General features: G+C 52.3%; 1 protein-coding gene across 2 annotated transcripts in view; it reads right to left on the bottom strand.

Annotated features, from left to right (window-relative positions):
- The window catches only part of NUP160 (nucleoporin 160), a 32,113-nt gene that overhangs the window by 11,318 nt on the left and 699 nt on the right, over nt 1–20,096 (bottom strand). For both annotated transcript variants that reach the window (XM_027696349.1, XM_027696348.1), the window contains exons 2-28: nt 19,146–19,356; nt 18,046–18,268; nt 17,885–17,963; nt 16,967–17,081; nt 16,111–16,269; nt 15,140–15,217; nt 14,519–14,616; nt 13,837–13,921; nt 13,536–13,604; nt 12,814–12,897; nt 12,223–12,393; nt 12,039–12,138; nt 10,739–10,904; nt 10,043–10,158; nt 9,773–9,933; nt 8,519–8,652; nt 8,170–8,240; nt 6,544–6,703; nt 6,009–6,078; nt 3,266–3,364; nt 2,918–3,037; nt 2,139–2,234; nt 1,945–2,039; nt 1,198–1,294; nt 1,013–1,118; nt 734–894; nt 166–226 (exon numbers count right to left, since the gene is read on the bottom strand). In XM_027696349.1, the coding sequence (XP_027552150.1) occupies nt 166–226; nt 734–894; nt 1,013–1,118; nt 1,198–1,294; nt 1,945–2,039; nt 2,139–2,234; nt 2,918–3,037; nt 3,266–3,364; nt 6,009–6,078; nt 6,544–6,703; nt 8,170–8,240; nt 8,519–8,652; nt 9,773–9,933; nt 10,043–10,158; nt 10,739–10,904; nt 12,039–12,138; nt 12,223–12,393; nt 12,814–12,897; nt 13,536–13,604; nt 13,837–13,921; nt 14,519–14,616; nt 15,140–15,217; nt 16,111–16,269; nt 16,967–17,081; nt 17,885–17,963; nt 18,046–18,268; nt 19,146–19,356 (3,185 nt within the window). The remainder of the gene's footprint in view (nt 1–165; nt 227–733; nt 895–1,012; nt 1,119–1,197; nt 1,295–1,944; nt 2,040–2,138; nt 2,235–2,917; nt 3,038–3,265; nt 3,365–6,008; nt 6,079–6,543; nt 6,704–8,169; nt 8,241–8,518; nt 8,653–9,772; nt 9,934–10,042; nt 10,159–10,738; nt 10,905–12,038; nt 12,139–12,222; nt 12,394–12,813; nt 12,898–13,535; nt 13,605–13,836; nt 13,922–14,518; nt 14,617–15,139; nt 15,218–16,110; nt 16,270–16,966; nt 17,082–17,884; nt 17,964–18,045; nt 18,269–19,145; nt 19,357–20,096) is intronic.

The raw sequence follows: 20,096 nt of genomic DNA, 5'->3' as shown, positions 1-20,096 counted from the left end.
TGTTGCAAATGGGACACCGGGAGAGTTAGTAACCTTAAAATCTCCCCCCATTATTGATCCAGTGGAGGTGAGAGCTGCCCTGAGCCACGTCCCAGCTCACATGGGAGCAGCAGAGAGGCTGTGGAAACTCCAGAGGCACAGGAAGAATCAGGACTGGGCACTTACTGGGAACTGCCATGCACTCCCCGTCGTGGCTCCTCTTCGGGGATGCTCCTGGGCGCTCGTACTTGCAGGAAAAAGCAGAAGGAGGGTTTATAGCCACCTGGTTTCCAAAGGATTAATCACTTTGATAGGATAAATCCCAACAGGAGCCTTGATTTGGATGAGGGAAGCTGTGCAGCCCCTTGGGAACTCAGGTTACTTTATCTCTGGGGCTCTCAGGAACATCAGGATCGGGTGACCAGGCTGCAGCCACCATCTCCCTGAATCCTGACTGGGATTTGAAACTCAATCCCTATTACACTAACTCTCCTTTGAACTGGTAATCCAAGCTGTTCACACTACCCTTTAACAAAAGGTGATATATTCCCATATATATCCACCAGTCCATTATGGAAATAAGTTATCCTGCTTCCACCCTGCTCCAGAAAAGCGCATGACACAAGGGTCATAGATAGGGGTGACGAGCAGGGCCAGACAGTTGGCCAAGAGCAGAGGATTAAGAAGCCCAATGCCTCTGTTGGCACTGGAAAGGATTTTGGAAGCTCCTCTGCAGGAAGTTCAGCATTCCTACCACAGCTCCGGAGGCTGGCTGCACTATCCAGGCGTATTCCGGGCGGATCAACCGCAGGCAGTTAATGGCAGCCAGGAAACAATTCCCCTGTTTCTGGAGCCCTCGGAGTGTCCGCACCTCCCTGCCCAGGCGCATGCCGTACTCAAACATCACCGTTCCAGCTGGAAACAGGGAAAAACACGTCAGCCAAGAGCCTGGCGAGGCCACACACCTGGCAGGGCCAGGGGCGGGGGTGTCCCGGGTGGGTGGGCAGGGACAACGTGCCATCCCAGGCTTTACCTTTCCGGTAGTTGTGCCGGTAGACGTGGAAGGCGTAGAGCAGCTCGTAGTAGTTGTGAGTCATCAGATCCACTGCCCGAGCATGGGATTCGATGATCCCGACGACCTGCAGCACAAACAGGTTCCATAATCCCTTTCCTTTAAAGACAGTGCCCCCCAGCCCCACGATCCCAGCGCAGGGTTACCTCGTTGTGCAGGTTCACGTAAGGGAATTCCACCAGGTCCTGGAGCTGGGATCGCTCACAGAGAACCACCACTAGCTGGCGCAGGCAGTCCAGCTGCCTGCGGAGGGAAGCACAGCCTTTTGGAGGAGCAGGAATAAACCCAGGAACAGGAACACAACCAGCTCCAGGATGCAGGATTTAAGCCACAAACAACCACTCTGTGACAAGCTCCTGCTTTGGGATGAGCTCCGTGGGACTCTTCCTGGCTTAGGACCAGGTTATCCCTTTAGATTTCTCCAGTGCTGGAAACAGAGATCCTCCGGAAAAGTCTTCTCAGGAGGGCAGTCTCCCTCCCTCAATCAATTAAAAAGCATTCCTATTTCTCCTCCTTTATTCCAACACTTTTCTCTGCTAGGATGAAGCCTCCTCTACCCAGTTAACTTCCCAAGCTGAAAACTCAACTCCAAATCTTTTCTTTATTAAGGTAAATTGACTTGGCTCCTAAAACTTTTAAACACACAATGTTGCAAACAATCCTTTGGCCTCTTCCCAGATTTTTTTCCTCCCATTTTCTTCCTTTGAGACAGTCCCCATCCCAGGTGTCCTTAAAATGAACATCCAAAAATTAACTCTGTCTTTTTAAACCCACCTTTACACATTAACTCTTTAACACAGCAGCCATGTCCTATCCTAAAGTGTCATTTTCCTCTCAGTTTCATGGAAAAATGGGTCCATGTGCCTCAAATAAAGGCATGAACTGTCACCTACCTGCCTGGATCTGGGTTTTGTGTTAAGGCTACATATGCTTCACTGTTGTGTCCCAAATCCAAGTGATGCTTGAAGATGCAGGTCCTCAAAGTAGCCTGAAAACAGCACAAACCAGTCAGTTATAAGACCAGCAGGAAATTCCAGTGGAAGAGGTTCCCAAAGTAACACCTTGCCGGAAAAGAGTGACTGTGTACCTGGCTTCTCCAGTCATCTGCTGATTCCATGATGGCCAGGGTGGCCAACTGGATCACCAGCTCTGGCAAACCCACCATGTCCAACAAGCGAAGGACCTGGAGGAGAAAATACTTGAGTAAAGGGCTTTTTGGGTTGTTTTTCAGGAGCTGCTCCTGGCTCAAAAGATTTTGCCAATGTTTTAGGGAATTAGACTGAGAAAAGGGAAAATTTGGGTAAATCACAGGGATCTGGTTGAAACCCCAGCACAACAGGTCCAGGTTATGGCTTGCCTGGAGGATTCACCTCTGCACTTGGGGGATTTTTGAAGCATTTTAACATTAATGATTAGTTTTCTGGATCCTAAATCCAGGGATTCCCTCAGCAGGAGCCCAGCTCTGAGCTTGCCTGACCCAAGGCATTATGCAAGAAGAAAGATCCTTATCTCAATTTAAACATACTAATTTTAATCTGCCTCAAAGCTTAATAACCTTCCCCTTAGGCAGCGTCTTGCATCGAGTCTGGACATGTTCGGCTTCTGCTTCCAGCAGCTGGATCTCATCCTGCCCTTTTTTGCTGGATAACCAAGTCCTTGGCTATGAGGAAACTAATAGGTGGAAAGCACCTAGATTTCACATTCTCACCTTGTCATCACCCCCAAAGAAAGTAAACAGAGGTTTCACCTCCCAAAAATTAAGTTTTCTGAGGTTCAAGTCACTTCCCTCCCCAGCCAGGGATTGAGCAGGAATTCTCTGTCCCTTGTGGAGGGACTTGGTGCCAGTTTCCCTGCTCAGGACTGTACCTTGTTGTAGTACTGCAGGCGTGGCGTGGAGACCACCTCGCCCTCCTCGGGCTGGATCAGCCTGTCCAGGAACTCCTCTCTTCCCACCTCTGAGGCAGCTTGGCAGAAGCAATCCAAAGCCTGGAAGCAGACCTGGAATCAGCTCCCTGTCCCCCTCAGGTGACTGATCCAGCTGCTGTACAGGTGAGGGGCCTCTCCCAAGCTCATGAAACCTTCCCCAAAAGCAGATTCCATCCTTTCCCAAAGGAGGCAGAGCATGGGAAGGATGTTCTCTGTGCACCTCCTCCCTTACAAAGGAAAAGGTCCCCAGACCTCAGAGCACAAGAAGGAGATGTGGGAGGGTCTTACCTTGTGCCCCTCACCCATGACCAGGTAGCACCTGCCCATCATGAAGCAGCAGGAGCCCATGTTCACATGGCACCACGGCTGCAGCAGGCGGATGTATTCCTACGGGAGAGAAGGAATGGGAATTTGGATTCAGGTCAGCGCTTGCTCATGATCTGCAGGCACCCAGTACCAGCTGTTTTTTGGTGGCCCTGTTAGCTGCTGTGCTCAGACAAATCCTGCTTTTCCAGCTCAAGGGCTGGTTTTCCCAGCAAACCTTGGTTGCACTGACCACAGAATCCTGAAATGGTTTGGGTTGGAAGGGACCATCCAGTTCCACGCCCTGCCATGGGCAGGGACACCTTCCACTAGCCCACGTGGCTCCAAGCCCCATCCAACCTGGCCTTGGACACTTCCAGGGATGGGGCAGCCACAGCTTCTCTGGGCAACCTGTGCCAGGGCCTCACCCCCCTCATAGACAGGAATTCCTTCCCAATATCCAATCTGTATCTCCCCCTTGTCCTATCTCTCCAGGTCCTTGTCCAAAGCCCCTCTCCAGCTCTCTTGAAGCCCCTTTAGGCACTGCAAGGGGCTTTAAGGTCTCCTTGGAGCCTTCTCTTCTCCAGGCTGAACATTCCCAGCTGTCCAAGCGTGTCCCCAGAGCAGAGCTGCTCCAGCCCTGTGATGGAGAGACATCCCCACCGTGCTCCCGGGAAACAACCTGCTTTGCACAGCCCCAGTGTCTGTACAGAGCACCTGACAAACAGCTTCCAACATCCATGAAAACCAGACAGGATTCCTTCTACATTCCGTTGCACGGAATTACAGAGGAAATGTGAACAGAGCATGCAGGGGGAGGGCAAAGGCAGAGGAACGATGGGCAGGTGTTAGAAGAAGTGCAAGAGGGGACCAGCAGCCAAGGAAGCACATGGATTTCCAGCATGTGGGACAGGGGTGGGATGGAGCGTCAAACGGCACACCAAGGACATGATGGCACCAATGGGACCCAGCCTGGCCCTGTGCCAGCAGAGCAGCCTCATCATCCTTGGAACAGCAGCCATGTCCCACTGGCAGGGCTGTGGGACTCAGCAGGAGAAACCAGGATTTGGAAGTCAAGTCACCTCTGCAGGTGCACAAACCCCCAGCACCTCTCCCCTCACCTTCCCTGGCCACAGGTCCACTCAGAGCCACGTGGTAATGCATCCAGAGCCCGGATTAGCAGCTACAAGGGATAAATCCTGCTCCAGGCTTGCCTAACAGCTTGTCACACACAGTTTGGCCAGTGTCCCAGGCCACTGCTTGGTCACCAGACCTTCCCCGTGCCCGCCAGCTCCTTGCAGGGAGCTTCCTGCATCCCCACGATTTGGGTCACCGTGCTCCCAGCAAAGCTGCTGTTATCTCCCCAGGGTCAAGGCACTTAATCCAAGTTTCCGTGACCGACTGGGATCAGGGAGCGGAACAGAAGGAGGAGGAGGAGCCGGCTCCTGCAGAGATAAAAGCCTGGAGGAGACACCAGCGAGGCGAAAGCAACACGGGGAGATTCAAAGCGTGTGCATGTGCCAGGAGGGAGAAGGATGCTGCTCCAATCTTGGCATTTCCTGGCTCAAAAGCTCAGAAGAATTGAAATTCGTCTCTCATTCTTCTTGGCAGCAACACAAAAGGAAGCAATTCAGCCCCCAGGTGTGAGGGGCTGGGAGGATAAAAGGTTCTGCTGAAAAACAGGCCTTTATGAACAGCCTGCCTGGCCCTAGTGCCTCCAGGAATGCCCAGACAGGGACGAAGCCCATCACGTGGAGCTGCAGACCAGGAATTATGCCGGGTCAGAACTAGAGCAGAAGCAGCTCCAGCTGCCAAGAGCACAGGGAGAGAGGTGGAGAACCAGTGGTCTGAAACACAGCAGTCTGAGACACCTGGAAATCAGGAGTTTGCTGTCCCTGCTAGTGAAATGTCGGGAGTAGCCAGGGGTGGAACGACGGTGGGCGTTTATTGCACTGATTTTTACTAAGACATTAAGGCTCATTTAACAGATGAGCCCTTGCTGGGTTGAAGAAATCCTTCTGAACCCTGGTCCCACGGGCAAAGGTGCCACAGGAAAGGCTGTGAGCACACTAGCAGCCAACAAGCTCTTGTTCTCCTGGGATATTTAAACAGGCTCTGCAAAGGTGTTGCTGTGGTTGGACAAGCCCTGGGAGACTGAACTCCTCCATGAAAAGGGAACAGAATAATCCTGAGTATCTGGATGCACTTGAAAATAGATGAAAGAGGAAATGCAGAAGATGATTCCCCCACAGTAGGAAAGTGGAATGAGATGAGCTTTAAGGTTCCTTCCAAATCAAACCATTCTGGGATTCCACGACCTTAAATCATTCCCCAACAAACACTCTGTGGCGCTGTCTGAGCTTACAGAGCAGTGACTAGAGGTGAAGGTTTTAAACTAAGAAAGAAGGGATATTTAGATTGGATAATAGGAAGAAATTGTTCCCTGTGAGGGTGGTGAGGCCCTGGCACAGGTTGCCCAGAGAAACTGTGGCTGCCCCATCCCTGGAAGTGTCCAAGGCCATGCGGGACAGGGCTTGGAGCCACGTGGGCTGGTGGAAGGTGTCCCTGCCCACGGAAGGGGGTGGAACTGGACGAGCTTTAAGTTCCCTTCCAACCCAAACCATTCCAGGATTCCATGACTAGGGGAAAGCAGAACTCCAGCTCCTGGAAAGATGATGTTTTGGAGAGTTTTCCGGCCCCTGTGAGAGGGACAGCGTGAAGGACTCACCTGCAGCTGGGTGTACTGACAGCTCCCCATCAGGCACTCCGGGAAGAGGAAGCTGGGGTTGCTGGGCCATCTGAGCAGAGGTTAAGGAATACAGGAGAATCCAACCTGCAGAGCTCGGAGAAGTAGTCTGGAAGCCAACATACCTCTCAAGCTCCATTTGTGGGGGGAAAGGAGAGAAGATTAAGCTGCTCTTTACACAAGTCGTTATTTCCGTAATAAGATTTATCCATATTAGAACAAAATCATTAGTACATCTAATCCCCAACTCCCCGAATCCTGCTACCCTTCCAAATCTCCCAACATTCCGCCCCGCCAAGTCAAGTTGTGAGAGCTCAGGGGCTTAAAGTCAAAAACTCAAATCCTTTATCGAGCACCTAAAACGGGATGAATTCCGTGAAATCTTAAAATACCCACAAATCCCATTAATGCCAGCAACCTCACTCCTTCAGGAGGCTTGTCTTGGAAATCTGGGGGTGGAAAACTGATTTTGGGACGGGAGGAGGCTCGGTGGCAGCAGATTCACAGCCAAGGATACAGGAGAGGCAGAAAATCCGCCACTATTGAGGTGATGAGGTGGGGCCAGTTCAAACTCGTCTCAGCCAAAGAGGTGTTTGGTTGCAGGAAGAGTCGGGATATGATGTGTTTTCTGGCCACTTCCTGAAAGAAGAGCTCCACGATGGTTTGAGGGCCAGATACTGAAAGTACAAATGAAAGGAACAGTGAGGAGAGGGCCTGCAGCAGAGATCCCAGGCCTTCCACCCCGTGCTGTGCTCATCAGCCCTAACGGCACAGATTAAGTCAGGGCAAACCAAAAGCACGTTCCACACTCCGGCTTGTTGGTTTTGGATTTCTCCTGCCGTCTGGTTAAGTCAGAGGGAGCAGCAGGAGATCAAAGAGCCCCATTCCGCAGTGTTTATTAACCACAGCTCAATTAAAACACACAGAGAAGGGGCTGTGCTCCCTCTCCAGTTGTTATTCCCAGCCCAGCTGCAGCTTTCTAGCACGACAGGGCTGAGGGAGTGCTGAGCTGGCTGCTCAAATGCCTCCCTCCTCATTCCAGCACCCCAGAAATCCCCCCTTACTGACTGTTCCCAACGCCTCTCCCAGAGCTGCCACCTCCTTCCCTACGTTCCACATATTTTTCCCAAAGAACAGTGGCCAAACAGGACTTTCCTCATGAGCCAGCCAAGAAATAACCCACAACACTGGCACATACAAAGGATGTTTTCAACTTCCCTGACATTTCCAGCTGCCTCCTGCAGCCAGACTCTCCGTCAGGGAGAGCTCGGACTCTGAGGATCACATATGTGAGGATCACAGTGGAGGAAGCTCTTCCCCGGCTCACACGTGGCAGTGCTGCCTGTTTGTCCCAGATTTTCCCAGCTCCCTCTGAAGTATCTCAGCCTCCAAGTGCTGACTAGTCACAGCAGGCTCCTACCTGTGTGTTTCCTCCCCATCCCTGCTCGCCTCCTCCCTCTGGAACCACTTCAAGGCCCACATCCCCCTAATTAGGCTGCCTTATACTCTCCCCCCAAAAAACTAACCCAAAATTTACATCTTTGCAGCAAAACTTTAAAGATAAGGAACAAATATCAGCTGCAATGTTTTGGGGAGGTATTTCCACATTTTCAAGCATGTTTTGGGCAAGTATTTCTACATTTTCACGCCACCCTGAGCTGCTGCTCCCAGTTGCTCTGAGATAAAGGTTGGAGAGCAGAGCAGGTTGGATGGAGCTCTGAGCAACCTGGGTTAGTGGAAGGTGCCCCTACCCATGGCAGGGGGTGGAACTGGATGAGCTTTAAGGTCCTTCCAACCCAAACCATTCCAGGATTCCGTGACAGACCTGGTCTGACCACTACAGTCACTGTACAGTGCATGAGAGGTGAGTTTGCCTGAAGCTGTTGGGGTTAGAATGAATAATTTTCGCTGAGTGAGGCGTTCCCACCGTCCTCAGGCAGAGAGTCCAAGGCTCCAAGGGCCTTTGTTGTTGGTTGTTTGTTTTCTTTTTTTTTTTTTTGGACAGCCTGATAAACATCCCCACTTAAATCAGGGTCATTCAACCACACATTCCATTAGCTCCCTGCATAAAGCACTTCCCTCAGGTGGCAGAGACAGGTCTGAATAACAGAAAGGGAGAGTTGATGATCCGTGGACACCTTACCCAGCTTGTGTGGTGTCAGAGCCGTGGTGTCTGCTAACTCCAACACGGAGAGATGCTGCAGATTAGATTCCCTGGGGAAGAAAGGAGCCATCAGTGAAGAGACAACAAAACGCCTCCCGCTTTAATTGTGCTCATTGTTCAACTCCCACGAGCACAGAACAGCGAGGCCTTGCAGGGCAGATTTAGCACAAGGCAGAGTCAGCTCAGAACGTGGAAAGAAAAAAAAAAACAAAACCCTCCCCAGAGCTCCTGGAGCAATACTCCCACAGCAACCACCAGCTTTCCATACCAGGAAGGGCATTTCAGGTGGATTTAGGAGGAATCAAAGGCAGAGCAGGTAGGGACTTACAGTGTGTCCACAGGGACGTCGGAGGCCAGGCACTGGCTGGCCCAGCGGATCAGGAAGTAGGAGAGCAGCAGGGGAGAGGTGCGGTGCAGCAGGTCCTGCTGGGACTGGAAGAGCTGTCCCCCTCCCAAAACCATCTGCAGGGAAAGCACAGAGCCTGGCTTCACACTTGGAGCAACTGGTAAGGTTTCGTGTCAGGTCCAGCCTGTCCCCCCTGCAAACGCCAGGGTGGTCAAGAGCTCAGCAGGGAACTCAGCCCACGTAGGAGACCAGCAGGACTCTTGCCCCATCCCTGGAAAAGTTCAAGGCCAGGATGGATGGGGCTTGGAGCAACCTCTTCAAACAGAAAATGCCCTTGCCCAATTCAGGGGGTTGGAACTAGACGGTCTTTAAGGTCCGTTCCAACACAAAGCATTCCAGGATTCTTGTCCCTGAGAGTGAAATCACGGCTTTGCTGCACCTCAGGGTCTCCATAAGCTCCAAGAGCAGGAGTCACGGGAGAAATAATCCAAGCTTCCGAAGGACACAGGTGTGTCCAGGTGGGAAAGCAGCAGGTCACCTGCCTCATGGTGTGGGAGAGCCCAGCTCCAGAGGGCACCTTCCAATGCACCTTAAGTGCTACGAGGACAACCTTACCCAGGAAAAAGGGATGTATTTTCAATCAGGAAACTCCTGCAGTAATGTTTCTAAGTAAATAATATTGTTTAAACAAGGCTGTCCTTGTCTGGGGACTTGTTCCAAATCCCTGAGTCCGTCCAAACCAGCAGCACTGTCCTTCACGTGGCCTCAGGCCTGACAGGACAGACCCAGACCAGTCCATCCCACCACTCCAACACAGCTGCCATTGAGGGGGCTGTTTGTTCCGGCTGGAGCAGCTTCCAAGGGCCTGAAACTGCGACCTTGGGGTGTGCTGCCAGAGAAAGGAGCTGCCAGAGGTGGTGGGAGAGGGATGGGGATATCTGGGGGAGCTGTATGTGTGCTGATTCAGACAGAAGGCTGGAATCCATGCCCTCCTCCCACAAATAAAGCTTTGCTTCCTGGATGCTGAGCACGAAACAAAGGGAATTAGGCTGCTTTACTCAGGGAGACAAAAGCAGCTGGAGGAGAGAGGACTCGCCCAAGCCTCAGGCTATTCCAACAGCCTTGTGGGAACAGCCGGATCTCAGCCTGGCACCAGCAGAACCCCGGATTCCCAAGTTTGGGGAGCAAATTCCCGAGTTTGGGGAGCGTGGCAGCAGCTCCGAGGGCCGTACTCACAGGGTCTCCGAGGCGCAGCAGGAGCTGCTGGAGGATGAGCAGGTCCCGGCAGATGAGGAAGCGGATGCTGGAGATCTTGGCCACCCCCCCGCACACCACGTGGGCCGCGGTGCCGCTGCCAAACAGTTGGGACAGGTTCATCCGCAGTGCCAGGTGCGGAGCTGCCAGGGAAAACCACATGGGTTAGGGCAGGAACCGGACAGGCAAGAACAACCCCCAGGGCAAAGGGCCCTTCCCGGCGTTTCCCAGGAGCTGAGGAAGGGCTTTCACCTCTTTCCAGGTCGGCGTCCGTCTCGTAGTCCATCTCTCGGATGAGCAATCCGATGGCGTGGATGGGGTTTCTGATCTCCTGCAGTTTGCTGTGAATATCCTCCATCACATTTTCCCTGCAAAAAAAAAAAAAATCAAAACCATTATCATCACGATCAGCAACCTGAGATTCCAACTGAAGAGGGCTCCCTTACGCTCCCTTCCAGGGAGGATCAGTACCTGATCAGCCTGGGCATTCCTACCGGGAATGCTCGGATGCCTTGGAGTTTTATTACAGCGCCTGCAGGGACCAGTCTATTTATTCCACTCCCTCAGGCTACCAGGAAATAACAGCCAGATAGTTGGCATTCCATGAGGGAATGATTTCAGGTTAGCACAGGAACCACACGGCTTGACCAAATCTCTGACCTCTCCCTACTGTCTCCAGGCACTTTTTTCCACACCTAACAGAAATTTGCCCCTCTCCTGTTCTCTAGATCACTTGAGAATCACCAAAATTTATTTCCTGGAGGGGTTCTGGTTGGAAGACCCTGCTAACAACACCAAACCACACTCTCCATCCCTGGAAAAGTCTCCTGCAGCACAGGGAGAGGAGCCCACACATCTCATCAACGCCCCTGGATGTCAAGCAAGGGCAGCTCCGGGCAATCCCAGCTCAGCCATCCTGAGAAGCTTCTGGAAAAGACATCTCCTTACGTGTCATTAGCTATCAAGTCCTCCAGGATCTGCTCTGCAGCCTTTTCTGGAGGCTGGAGGCGGGAGCAAGCCATTTCCATGATGAATGCCATTTCCATGGAAATTGATTCTCCGATCAGGCGAAGGCACTGGACAAGACAGACAACATCACGAGACATCTCCAAATCTGCAATGAAAGAATCTAACTGTGTATTTTCCAAGAGATTTCCAAGGGAAGGTGGGAAGACCATGCAAAAACCGGTTAGTTCAGCTCCTATCACCAGTAACAGCAGACTGGTCCCAGTTCCCCACAGCAAACCCTTCCCCACTAACAACGAGGCTGAATTAGAGCTCAGGAGTCGACAGGGAAAAGATTTGGGCTTTATTATTTGGAACTGATGCTACAATAAAACAACTAAATTCCCTTCAAAGGATTTTTTTTTCCAAGCCACAGGTTGAAAGGAAATAATTAGCACAAAAAAGTATCCCAGAAAAAATGGCTCAGCTTGGCTTTGCAATCCTTTATGGATGAGTTTTTAAATTAAATCTCAGGTTTTGAGACTTTGACTGTTTGTAAGAGCCAGGGCAGGAACTGCTGGGGCTCCCAAATCCAGCCCAGGCCTCCAGCTTTCCTTTCCTCAGCTCCATAAAAAGCTCAACAGAACGGATGATGATCCTGCTTTATAAAAATATATAAAGATCACTCGAGCATGAAAGTGGAGCTTAAGTAACATTTTCCACTGCCTTTTTCCTAGTGAACCAGCATTCCAGGGCCAGCAAAGCACAGAGGGCACTGTGGTGACAATATTAATGACAGGTTTTCCATGCTCTGGCATTTACTTTCCGGAGACAAGGAAAAGCACGGGCCCTCTCCACAGCTGATGTGAAAATATTTCATAAATCCTGGAATGGTTTGGGCTGGAAGGGACCTTAAAGATCATCCAGTTCCACCCCCTGCCATGAGGAGGGACACCTTCCACTAGCCCAGGTCGCTCCAAGCCCTGTCCAAACTGGCCTGGAACACTTCCAGGGATGGGGCAGCCACAGCTTCTCTGGGCAACCTGTGCCAGGGCCTCACCACCCTCACAGGGAAGAATTTGTCCCAGCCCAACCCATTCCATGATTTCATGATTCTATTTGCAGCCTTGACACCATTTTCTAATTCCCGGTGTGAGCACAATGGCAAGTTTCACAAAACAGATCTCCCTATAAAGCCAAAATAAAACTATCTCCTTGCAACTGTGGATCTGGAGCCCTTCAAGACACCTCTATGCAAGCTCCCACATCCCCAACACCAGGGAAAAACTCTCTGTCTCCTCACCTTCAAAGATGGCAGCATCGTCCTCGGTCAGGAGGTGCTCGTTGGACAGGAGATAGAGATGATCCACCAAGGAGCAGGGCACAAGGAAGGACATGGAGCCCTGGAAGGTGAGGAGAAAGTCCTTGAGCTTCCCAAATCCTCTAGAGGAACTCCTCCAGGGCATCCTACCACCACCCAGGCTCACCTTCTTCAGCAGGCACACCATGCTGGTGTAAGGGTTCAGATGCAAGGCCAGGGGCCGGGAAAGAGCTTCCTGGTACTGAAGGCAGCAGGCATAGAATTTGGACCAGAATTCCACCTGCAGCTGCCAAAACTCCTCGGGGGAGCACTCGTATTCCGTCACGCTGCCCTGGAACTAGCGGGAGCAAAACGAGAGGATCAGGAATGGCGGAGTAAAATAAGGAGAAACGGGATAAAATGAGGGAAATTGAGACTCAAAAGCACATGAGGATCTTTCAAGTAGGTTAATAATAATTATTATTTGGATTCTTGGGAAGATAATGCCTCTGTTTTGGGTTCTCTTCCAAAATAACGAGCAACAGCTCTGTGTGGTGGGTGACCAAAGTGCACCCAGGGAGATTCCAAAAAACCAAGAGGGAATGGAAAATCCTGGCAGGAAGGATGAAGATTTGTACTTTTTAAAAAGTGACATGATTCCTTTTGGAGAAATACAGGATAAATCAAGGCCTGGGGTCACTCTGCACTTAATTTACCTTCATTGAATGACCACGACACCGCATTCAACAAAATATCCCGTGAGGAAAATCCATCTCACCTCACTTTCCACAGCTAAGGTGACCTCTTTCCTTAACTCATCCCACGTCAGATCCAGGTGCCTCTCAGTTCCTTGAGAAAAGATCTGCAAAGCAGCACAAGAAACTTGGATTTCAAAGCAAAATAAAAGTCTTCCTGAGGGTTCAAGAAGCACTGAGCGAGGTAAAGCAGCAGGAGAGCATCAGTCAGCGCTTTGTGGGATTCGAGTGTTATAAAACATGTCTGGATGCTAAATTTGGGATACACGGATACACGGAAGTGTGGAGTCCCCATCCCTGGAGGGATTAAAAGTTCTGTGGATGTGGCACTTGGGGACGTGGGTTAGTGGTGGCCTTGTCAGCACTGGAGGAACAGCTGGACTCCATGATCTCAGATGGCTTTTCCAACCTTAATAATTCCATAACTCCATGACACACCCTGACAAACAGCACCACAGGGGGCTGAGTCTCCGTTCACCTGGCTACTGCAGCAGGAATGAAAAACAAGCTCAGCAACCTGCTGTGCTATCCAAGGGGGAAAAAAAACCATGCTGGAAACCACATTCCGCCTGTGACTGTCGGTTCTCACTGGTTGCAGCACAGCCCAACAGCCACTAACTTCCATCAGGGGCTCCCAATGAGATCTGGTGCCTGCCACGAGCTCCAAGGAATCCTGTTGCCTCACATCTTAACAGCCAGGAAGAAGAAGTGGAAGTGAGGGCATTCCAAATTCCCCCTCACTAACCTGCAAAGCCTTCTGGATAGCTGCGTTAGAGAACTGGCCCGGCATGAAGAGATACTCCAGGTAGGTTTCCTGCAAAAAGGTGATGATTTAAGAAAACTCAAGGATCAGAAGAGCACTTAAGATGCTGCTTCTGGTCTTTCCTCTCATTCTCTCAACCTCATCCCCTGGATCTGTTTCTATCCACGCCCAGCTCCAACCTGGGATTAAAAACTGCCTCCTGCCCACTCCAGACCTTGTTTATTCCTCTTTTCTCTCCTGACTGACCTCGCTGCTCTTTGGTGCTGTCTTACAGCTGGCTCACCCTGGGGTCCTGGTTGTGTCGGACTGTCACCTCCTCCTCAGGCAGCGGCTGCACAAACACCTGGTTCCACTGGCCCGCGACATTCCTGGAAGGACACAAACCCAGGAACAGCTTTACATCCACCTGAACCAAACCGGTGCCTTTCACCAGCAAAATCAGCCCCCTGGGTCTGGAAACCAGAGTTTTGACGAGGGACAGGTTTTGGTAGGAGAGGTTAATGGTGGCACTTCCAGCCCTAAGCTGAGGGAACAGCCCAGAATCCTTCATTTAAATCAACGTTCTCCCCATCCCATGAGCTCCCAAGCAACTCTCAGACTGACCAGTAGCTTCTTCTCTGTAAATGTGCACACTCACAGCATTTTTCACCCATTGTTTAACTCCCTGGTTCTGCGCAAACCTGTCCTCTCAGTTTTATATTCAGGGATGATCATTTCCCATCACCATCTCCTCAAAACATGATTTTTCCTGGAAGGTACCAGCTGGTTGTTTTGAAGGAGCTGTTGGGGAAGCACAGCCCTCCCTCTGCCATGCTCAAACTCCACTTCCAGCAATCCTACTGCCAGGATTTTTACATTTTTCACATTCCTGTCGCTTGATTATAAATCTTTAAGTTGAGGAGCTCCATCAGGGTTTTAAGGAGCTGCTCTTGCATTAATCCCAGCAATCCAGCCCCAAAACTCACTGCTCAAAGTTGATGTATTTCACAACAGTTTGGTTCTCCTCATTGTGCCACAGTGCCCAGATCTCGGCCGAAGTTAAGGCAAAGTCAACCAGAGTCTCCTAGGAAAGAGGGAAAGAGCAAATTTCCTTTCTTATCCTAAACTTTAAGTGCAGCAGAGGAGAGAGGTGGGTACTTAACAACAGCAAAACATTCCCTTGCGTCATTTAACAAGCTTTGGGAATTGTTCAGTCTGGAAAGAGGTGGCTTTGGGGTGACCTAATTGCCCCTTCCAGTGCCTGAAGGGAACTTAGAAGAGGAAGAGGGCCTGTACTGATGGGATAACAGGGAGTGGCTCCAAACTGGAAAAGGGGAGATTTAGATGGGATACCAGGAAGAAATTCTTCCTTGTGAGGGTGGTGAGGCCCTGCCACAGATTGCCCAGAGAAGCTGTGGCTGCTCCATCCCTGGAAGTGTTCAAGGCCAGGTTGGACAGGGCTTGGAGCAACCTGGGCTAGTGGAAGGTGTCCCTGACAGGGGCTTGGAACTGGATGAGCTTTAAAGTCCCTTCCAACTCAACCACGATTCTGTGATTTAAATCCCAACATCCAGGCCTCTCCCTCCCAAGGAGGCCCCAGCTCTCACCTGTGAGGAGAACAGGGAGGAGATGTGATCAAGGCTGTAGCGGTTGCTCTCGGTGCTCACCAGCTGGAAGACACAAAACTACAAACACACCTCATAAATCATTTCCTGAAGGACTAAATCAGCACATCCCAGGGAATTTCATCACTCCTGTCCCTTTCCCTGTCTGGTGCTACAGGGAACAGAGCCCTGAGGGCAAAGGGGGGGGTGAGCTGAGCACATCACTGGACCCTCTGTACCACGTACTGGCATCCTGGCTTCAGCCTGCTCCCCAAGGACAATCACCCCTGCCTGGACCCGAAGGATTTACATCCTTTTCCAAAGACTTAACTGGAAAAACTGTAAGACCACCACTCCTGGAACTGCTGGTGACCACAAAATGTGGGAAAAGAAGGAGAGTAAGGTGGGAAAGCCCCAAATCCTCAGTTGCAGACCCAGCTCTCTGTGTCCTTCCCAGAGCAGAGCACTAGTGGGACAGCAGAAATCATGCTATGTGCTCCTGCTCCATGTGGGAATCCCCTGGAGAATGGGATAAGCTGTCCAACAGATGAGCCTGGTCTGTGCTGCCACCCCCCTCCTGCTAAATTTATCCTTCTCCACAAGAAGTTCTCTAGCAGTCGCAGATGAATCCCTCGCTCCCAGGAGCCCGGTGTAAACACAGCAGCAGCATTTCCATGCTTTCAGCTCCTTTTGGACCTCTCCTTTTCCCATGGCACATCCGTGCCTTTGGAGCAGGAGGTGAACAAGTGAACGAGCCCTCAGCTTAGTCACACACAGGGAATTCCGCTCCCAAGGCTGGGGCACGCGTATCCCGGCGTTTTGAAGGGAAAAAAGGTCTATTTAAAAGCACCGATCCCTCCAGAGGGGCACGCGTGCGGAACTTTTCCCTACTTCCTGCCTTCCAGGCCTAAACCCCAGGGGAGTGATGTGTTTTCCCATGGCCCAAGGAGCGGGGAAGGGCTGTGTGTCCGTACCTGCCCTCGCCGGGGAGCGTGCATGTAGACCCCGAGGTAGAGGCCCAGGGACTGGGAGAAGGCGAGGCGCAGGCGGTGCCCGGTGCCGGCCGCCAGCCGCAGGTCCCTGCTCACCGGCATGAATTCCAGCAGATCCGCCACCATCAGGCACATCTGATCCTGCCAACGGGGGAAAAGTGCCGGGGCAGCAAGACGGTAAACACTCAGGGCTGAGAAACTGCCCTTCTCCCCTCTTCCTCCTTCCCCTTCCGGCCAAAATCTGTCCAGACTTTTCCACGAAGGATGCAAATTAAGCCTCTGTATGCATACCTGAGCTACTCCTTGGCTTTTCCCACCTCACCTGTGCCCTCTCCTACCTCACCTGTGCCCTCTCCCCACCCGTCACACAAGCTGCCGGAGCCCAGGCACGTAGGACAAAGCTTCCCCTCCCTCCCACGACACATTCCAGTGCCGCTGAGCCGTGAAAGCGCCGTGCTGCTCCATTAGCTCCGGCACTCAATATCTGGAGCAAGAGGCTTTTATTAACTTCTTGTTGACAAAGACACTTTCATCACTGCTGAAAGAGGGAGAAAATCCATTTGGGATGGCTCCTTGGGCCTCAAAGCGCTCCTGCGTGCCTTCCCCAATGCTCCAGTAGGTCTGGAAATAGCCCTTATCCCAGGGTGAGAGTGGGGAGGAAACCATCCACTTCCCAAACACTGCTACAAACACGCACCGTGACTGCTCTCACATGTTGTCCCAAATCTCAGCGTGGAGAAGCCACAGAGACAATTTAACGGGAGATAAATCCATGTCAAGCACTCATCTGTCACTCCTCCAGCCTCCCTTTGCTCCCCCAAATCCGGGCTCTGCTCACCTTGTAGGACCACATGCGGAGTTTGTGGTCCTGGCAGAGGGCGAAGAGGAAGGCGTCGTGATCCAGGCAGTGCACGGAGAGGCTGACGGGCACATCCGACAGGCCGCTGTCGCCTCTGGAGAACCAGACTTTACATCAACAGCTTAAAAGAAAATTCCACACCCCTGGAAGTGTCCAAGGCCAGGCTGGACGGGGGCTTGGAGCAACCTGGGCTAGTGGAAGGTGTCCCTGCCCATGGCAGGGGGTGGTGCTGGATGGTCTTTAAGGTCCCTTCCCACCCAAACCATTCCAGGATTCCATGAATCTAAAATTAAGGGAGGTGTACAGATCTGAGGCACTGGGGTTCCACGACTGTGGATTTAAATCCAAATAAACCAGCGGGGTGAGACCAGAAGAAGGTAATATTTCAGCATCCATGGAGCAGAGAATCCCACCAAGCCAGTAACACCCAAGCATGGACCCCATCGGCGCCAGGCAACGCCCCTCCCACTTCCAAGGAAAAGGCCCTAGGATTTGGCTGTGCACTCTAAGCCACCCTAACAATCCCAGCCCTAAAGATCCCAATCCACCACAGAGCATCCATGTGATCCCCCACGTAACCTCTGCCCATCAGGAACAACCTGACACCTCAGCACAAGGGCAGCGTAATCCCTAATCCGCGCTGGCTGCCGGCCACATCCTGGGCAAATCCTCGGAGGCCAATTACTCGAGAGAACATATTCACAGACACACAGAACCAGCAGGACCCCACTAATCCAGCATTCCGCCCCCAACTTCCGTAGTCTGACAGCTCCTGTGACCCAGTTAACTTTTTTGGGCAGAGTATTTATGGGTGCCTGTGTGACTCGAGCTAAAAATTCCAGGTGAGGGGATCCAAAAGCCAAAATTAGCTCCATTTATCCATCTCCAGACATTTACCTGATGGCAGTCGGCATCCAGCCAGTGAGGAAACGCTGCACCACCGAGCTCTGCTTCAATTCCACGATGGAAACGCTTCCTTTGGAAACAAAAGGGACGCCAAAAATCAAAATTAAATGAAATTCCAAGCTGGGAGAGGGAGTGTAGGTCCCAGTGCTCACCTGGAGCATCAGGAGGAGGCAGCTTAAGGACAAAGATTCCTCCTGAGGCAGAGGGAAGGGCGAAGAGAGCCTCCCCCTCGCTGCTCAGCCAGGCTGCGGAGGCCACGGAGTTGGGAGCCAGCCCTGGCACGCTGGGAATCACGTAGTAATTGGAGGGGTCTCTGATGTGGATTTTGCTGATATCTGTGAACACGGACTGGACTTGGCTCTCCGTGATCAGCTCCTGGAGGGAAACAAGAGCAAACAGCCCCGAGTTGTGCACAGCAGGTTTAGGGTGGATATCAGGGAAAATTCCTTCATGGAAAGGGTTATCAGGCATTGGAACAGGCTCCAGTGCTGGAGTTCCAATCCCATGTGGATGCGGCACTTGGGGACATGGGTGGCCTTGGCAGTGCTGGGGGAACGGTTGGACTTCCTGATCCCAGAGGATTTTCCCAACCTCAGGAATTCCATGAAAGAGCAACTCCTGAGCACACATACCCAAGGCACAGAAAAGAAACGCCAGATACCCATGGAATGGCAACTGCTCCTTGATAACAAGGATTTTTCCAGTAAAAAAATTTTCGGGACAGCTCAGAGCAAACCGCTGGTGACAAATCCCAGGAGGAGCAGCTCTGCCACAGCACAGGGTCATCCCTTGGGAAAGCTCTCCAGAGCTCTAAAAGCAGGAGAGAAGCTCTCCAAGAGAGAAGAGGGACCTGGCAAGAAGCAAAGCCAGAGCGAGTGGGGAGAATCATGGAATCCTGGAATGACTTGGCTTGGAAGGGACCTTAAGGATCATGCAGTCCCAACCCATGGAAACATGGTAAACATGGAAGACAGATCCTAGGCAGGATTTATATCGCACGACATACAGATTCCCACCCAGCCAACACCCGTACACATCCTCCTCAGCTGGGGAAAAAAAACTGGGAAGGGCTCTGGAAAAGCCAAGGCTCATTCCCCGCAGCAGCCTAACTCCGGTGCCACCGCAGTCCACGCGACACGGGCTGGACACCCGGTCGCAAAGCGAACCGAAAGCAAAGCGCGGCTGAATTCCCGAAAAAATCCCCCTTCCCCCAGGGGTCAGCCGTCCTGCCGGCAGCGCTCCCGGCACTCACGCTGCGGTAGAGCCGCGCGGGGTGCGGCAGCAGCAGGCGGTGCACGGTCTGCGCCGTGAGCAGCAGCACGGCCAGGTGGCTCTGCAGCTCGCACAGGTGGACCCCGCCCGGCAGGAAGGGGCAGCCCTGCACCCGCAGCCGCAGCGCGTTGTGCAGCAGCGGCACGTCCAGGGACTCCTCCACCAGCTCCACGGTGTCCCCCGACGTGCTCCTGCGGGGAGAGACACGGGACACGGGATGAGCGGAGGGCGAGGGAATCGGAGGGAGGGGCTGAGGGGGTTGGGGAGGGGGAGGTGAGGATGAGGAGGGTCTGAAGGAGTGAGAATGGGAAAGATGAGGATGAGGAGGGTCTGAAGGAGTGAGAATGGGAAAGACAAGAATGAGGAGGGTCTGAGAGGGTGGGAAAGGAGAGGTGAGGATGAGGAGGGTCTGAGAGGGTGGGAAAGGAGAGGTGAGGATGAGGAGGGTCTGAGAGGTTGAGAAGGGAGATAAGGATGAGGAGGGTCTGAGAGGGTGAGAAGGGAGATAAGGATGAGGAGGGTCTGAAAGAGTGGGAAGGGGGAGGTGAGAATGAGGAGTCTGAAGGAGTGGGAATGGGATAGACGAGGACGAGGAGGGTCTGAGAGGGTGGGAAGGGGGAGATGAGGAGGGTCTGAGAGGATGAGAAGGGTGAGGATGAGGAGGGTCTGAGAGGGTGGGAAGGGAGAGATAAGGATGAGGAGGGTCTCAGGGGGAGAAGGGCCTGAAGGGGGTGAGAAGAGGAAAAGTGAGGATGAGGAGGGTCTGAGAGGGGTGAGAAGGAAGAGGTGAGGATGAGGAGGGTCTAAGGGGGGTGGGAAGGGAGAGATGAGGATGAGGAGGTCTCAGGGGGAGAAGGGCCTTTAGGGAGTGAGAAGGGGAACAGTGAGGATGAGGAGGGTCTGAGAGGGGTGGGAAGAGGGAGATGAGGAT

Source organism: Neopelma chrysocephalum, unplaced genomic scaffold (genome assembly GCF_003984885.1).
Source record: "Neopelma chrysocephalum unplaced genomic scaffold, ASM398488v2 Primary Assembly neopelma1_106b, whole genome shotgun sequence".
Taxonomy (NCBI): Eukaryota; Metazoa; Chordata; class Aves; order Passeriformes; family Pipridae; genus Neopelma; species Neopelma chrysocephalum.
The sequence above is the reverse complement of the archived record's forward strand: the minus strand, read 5'-3'. Positions and strand labels throughout refer to the sequence as shown.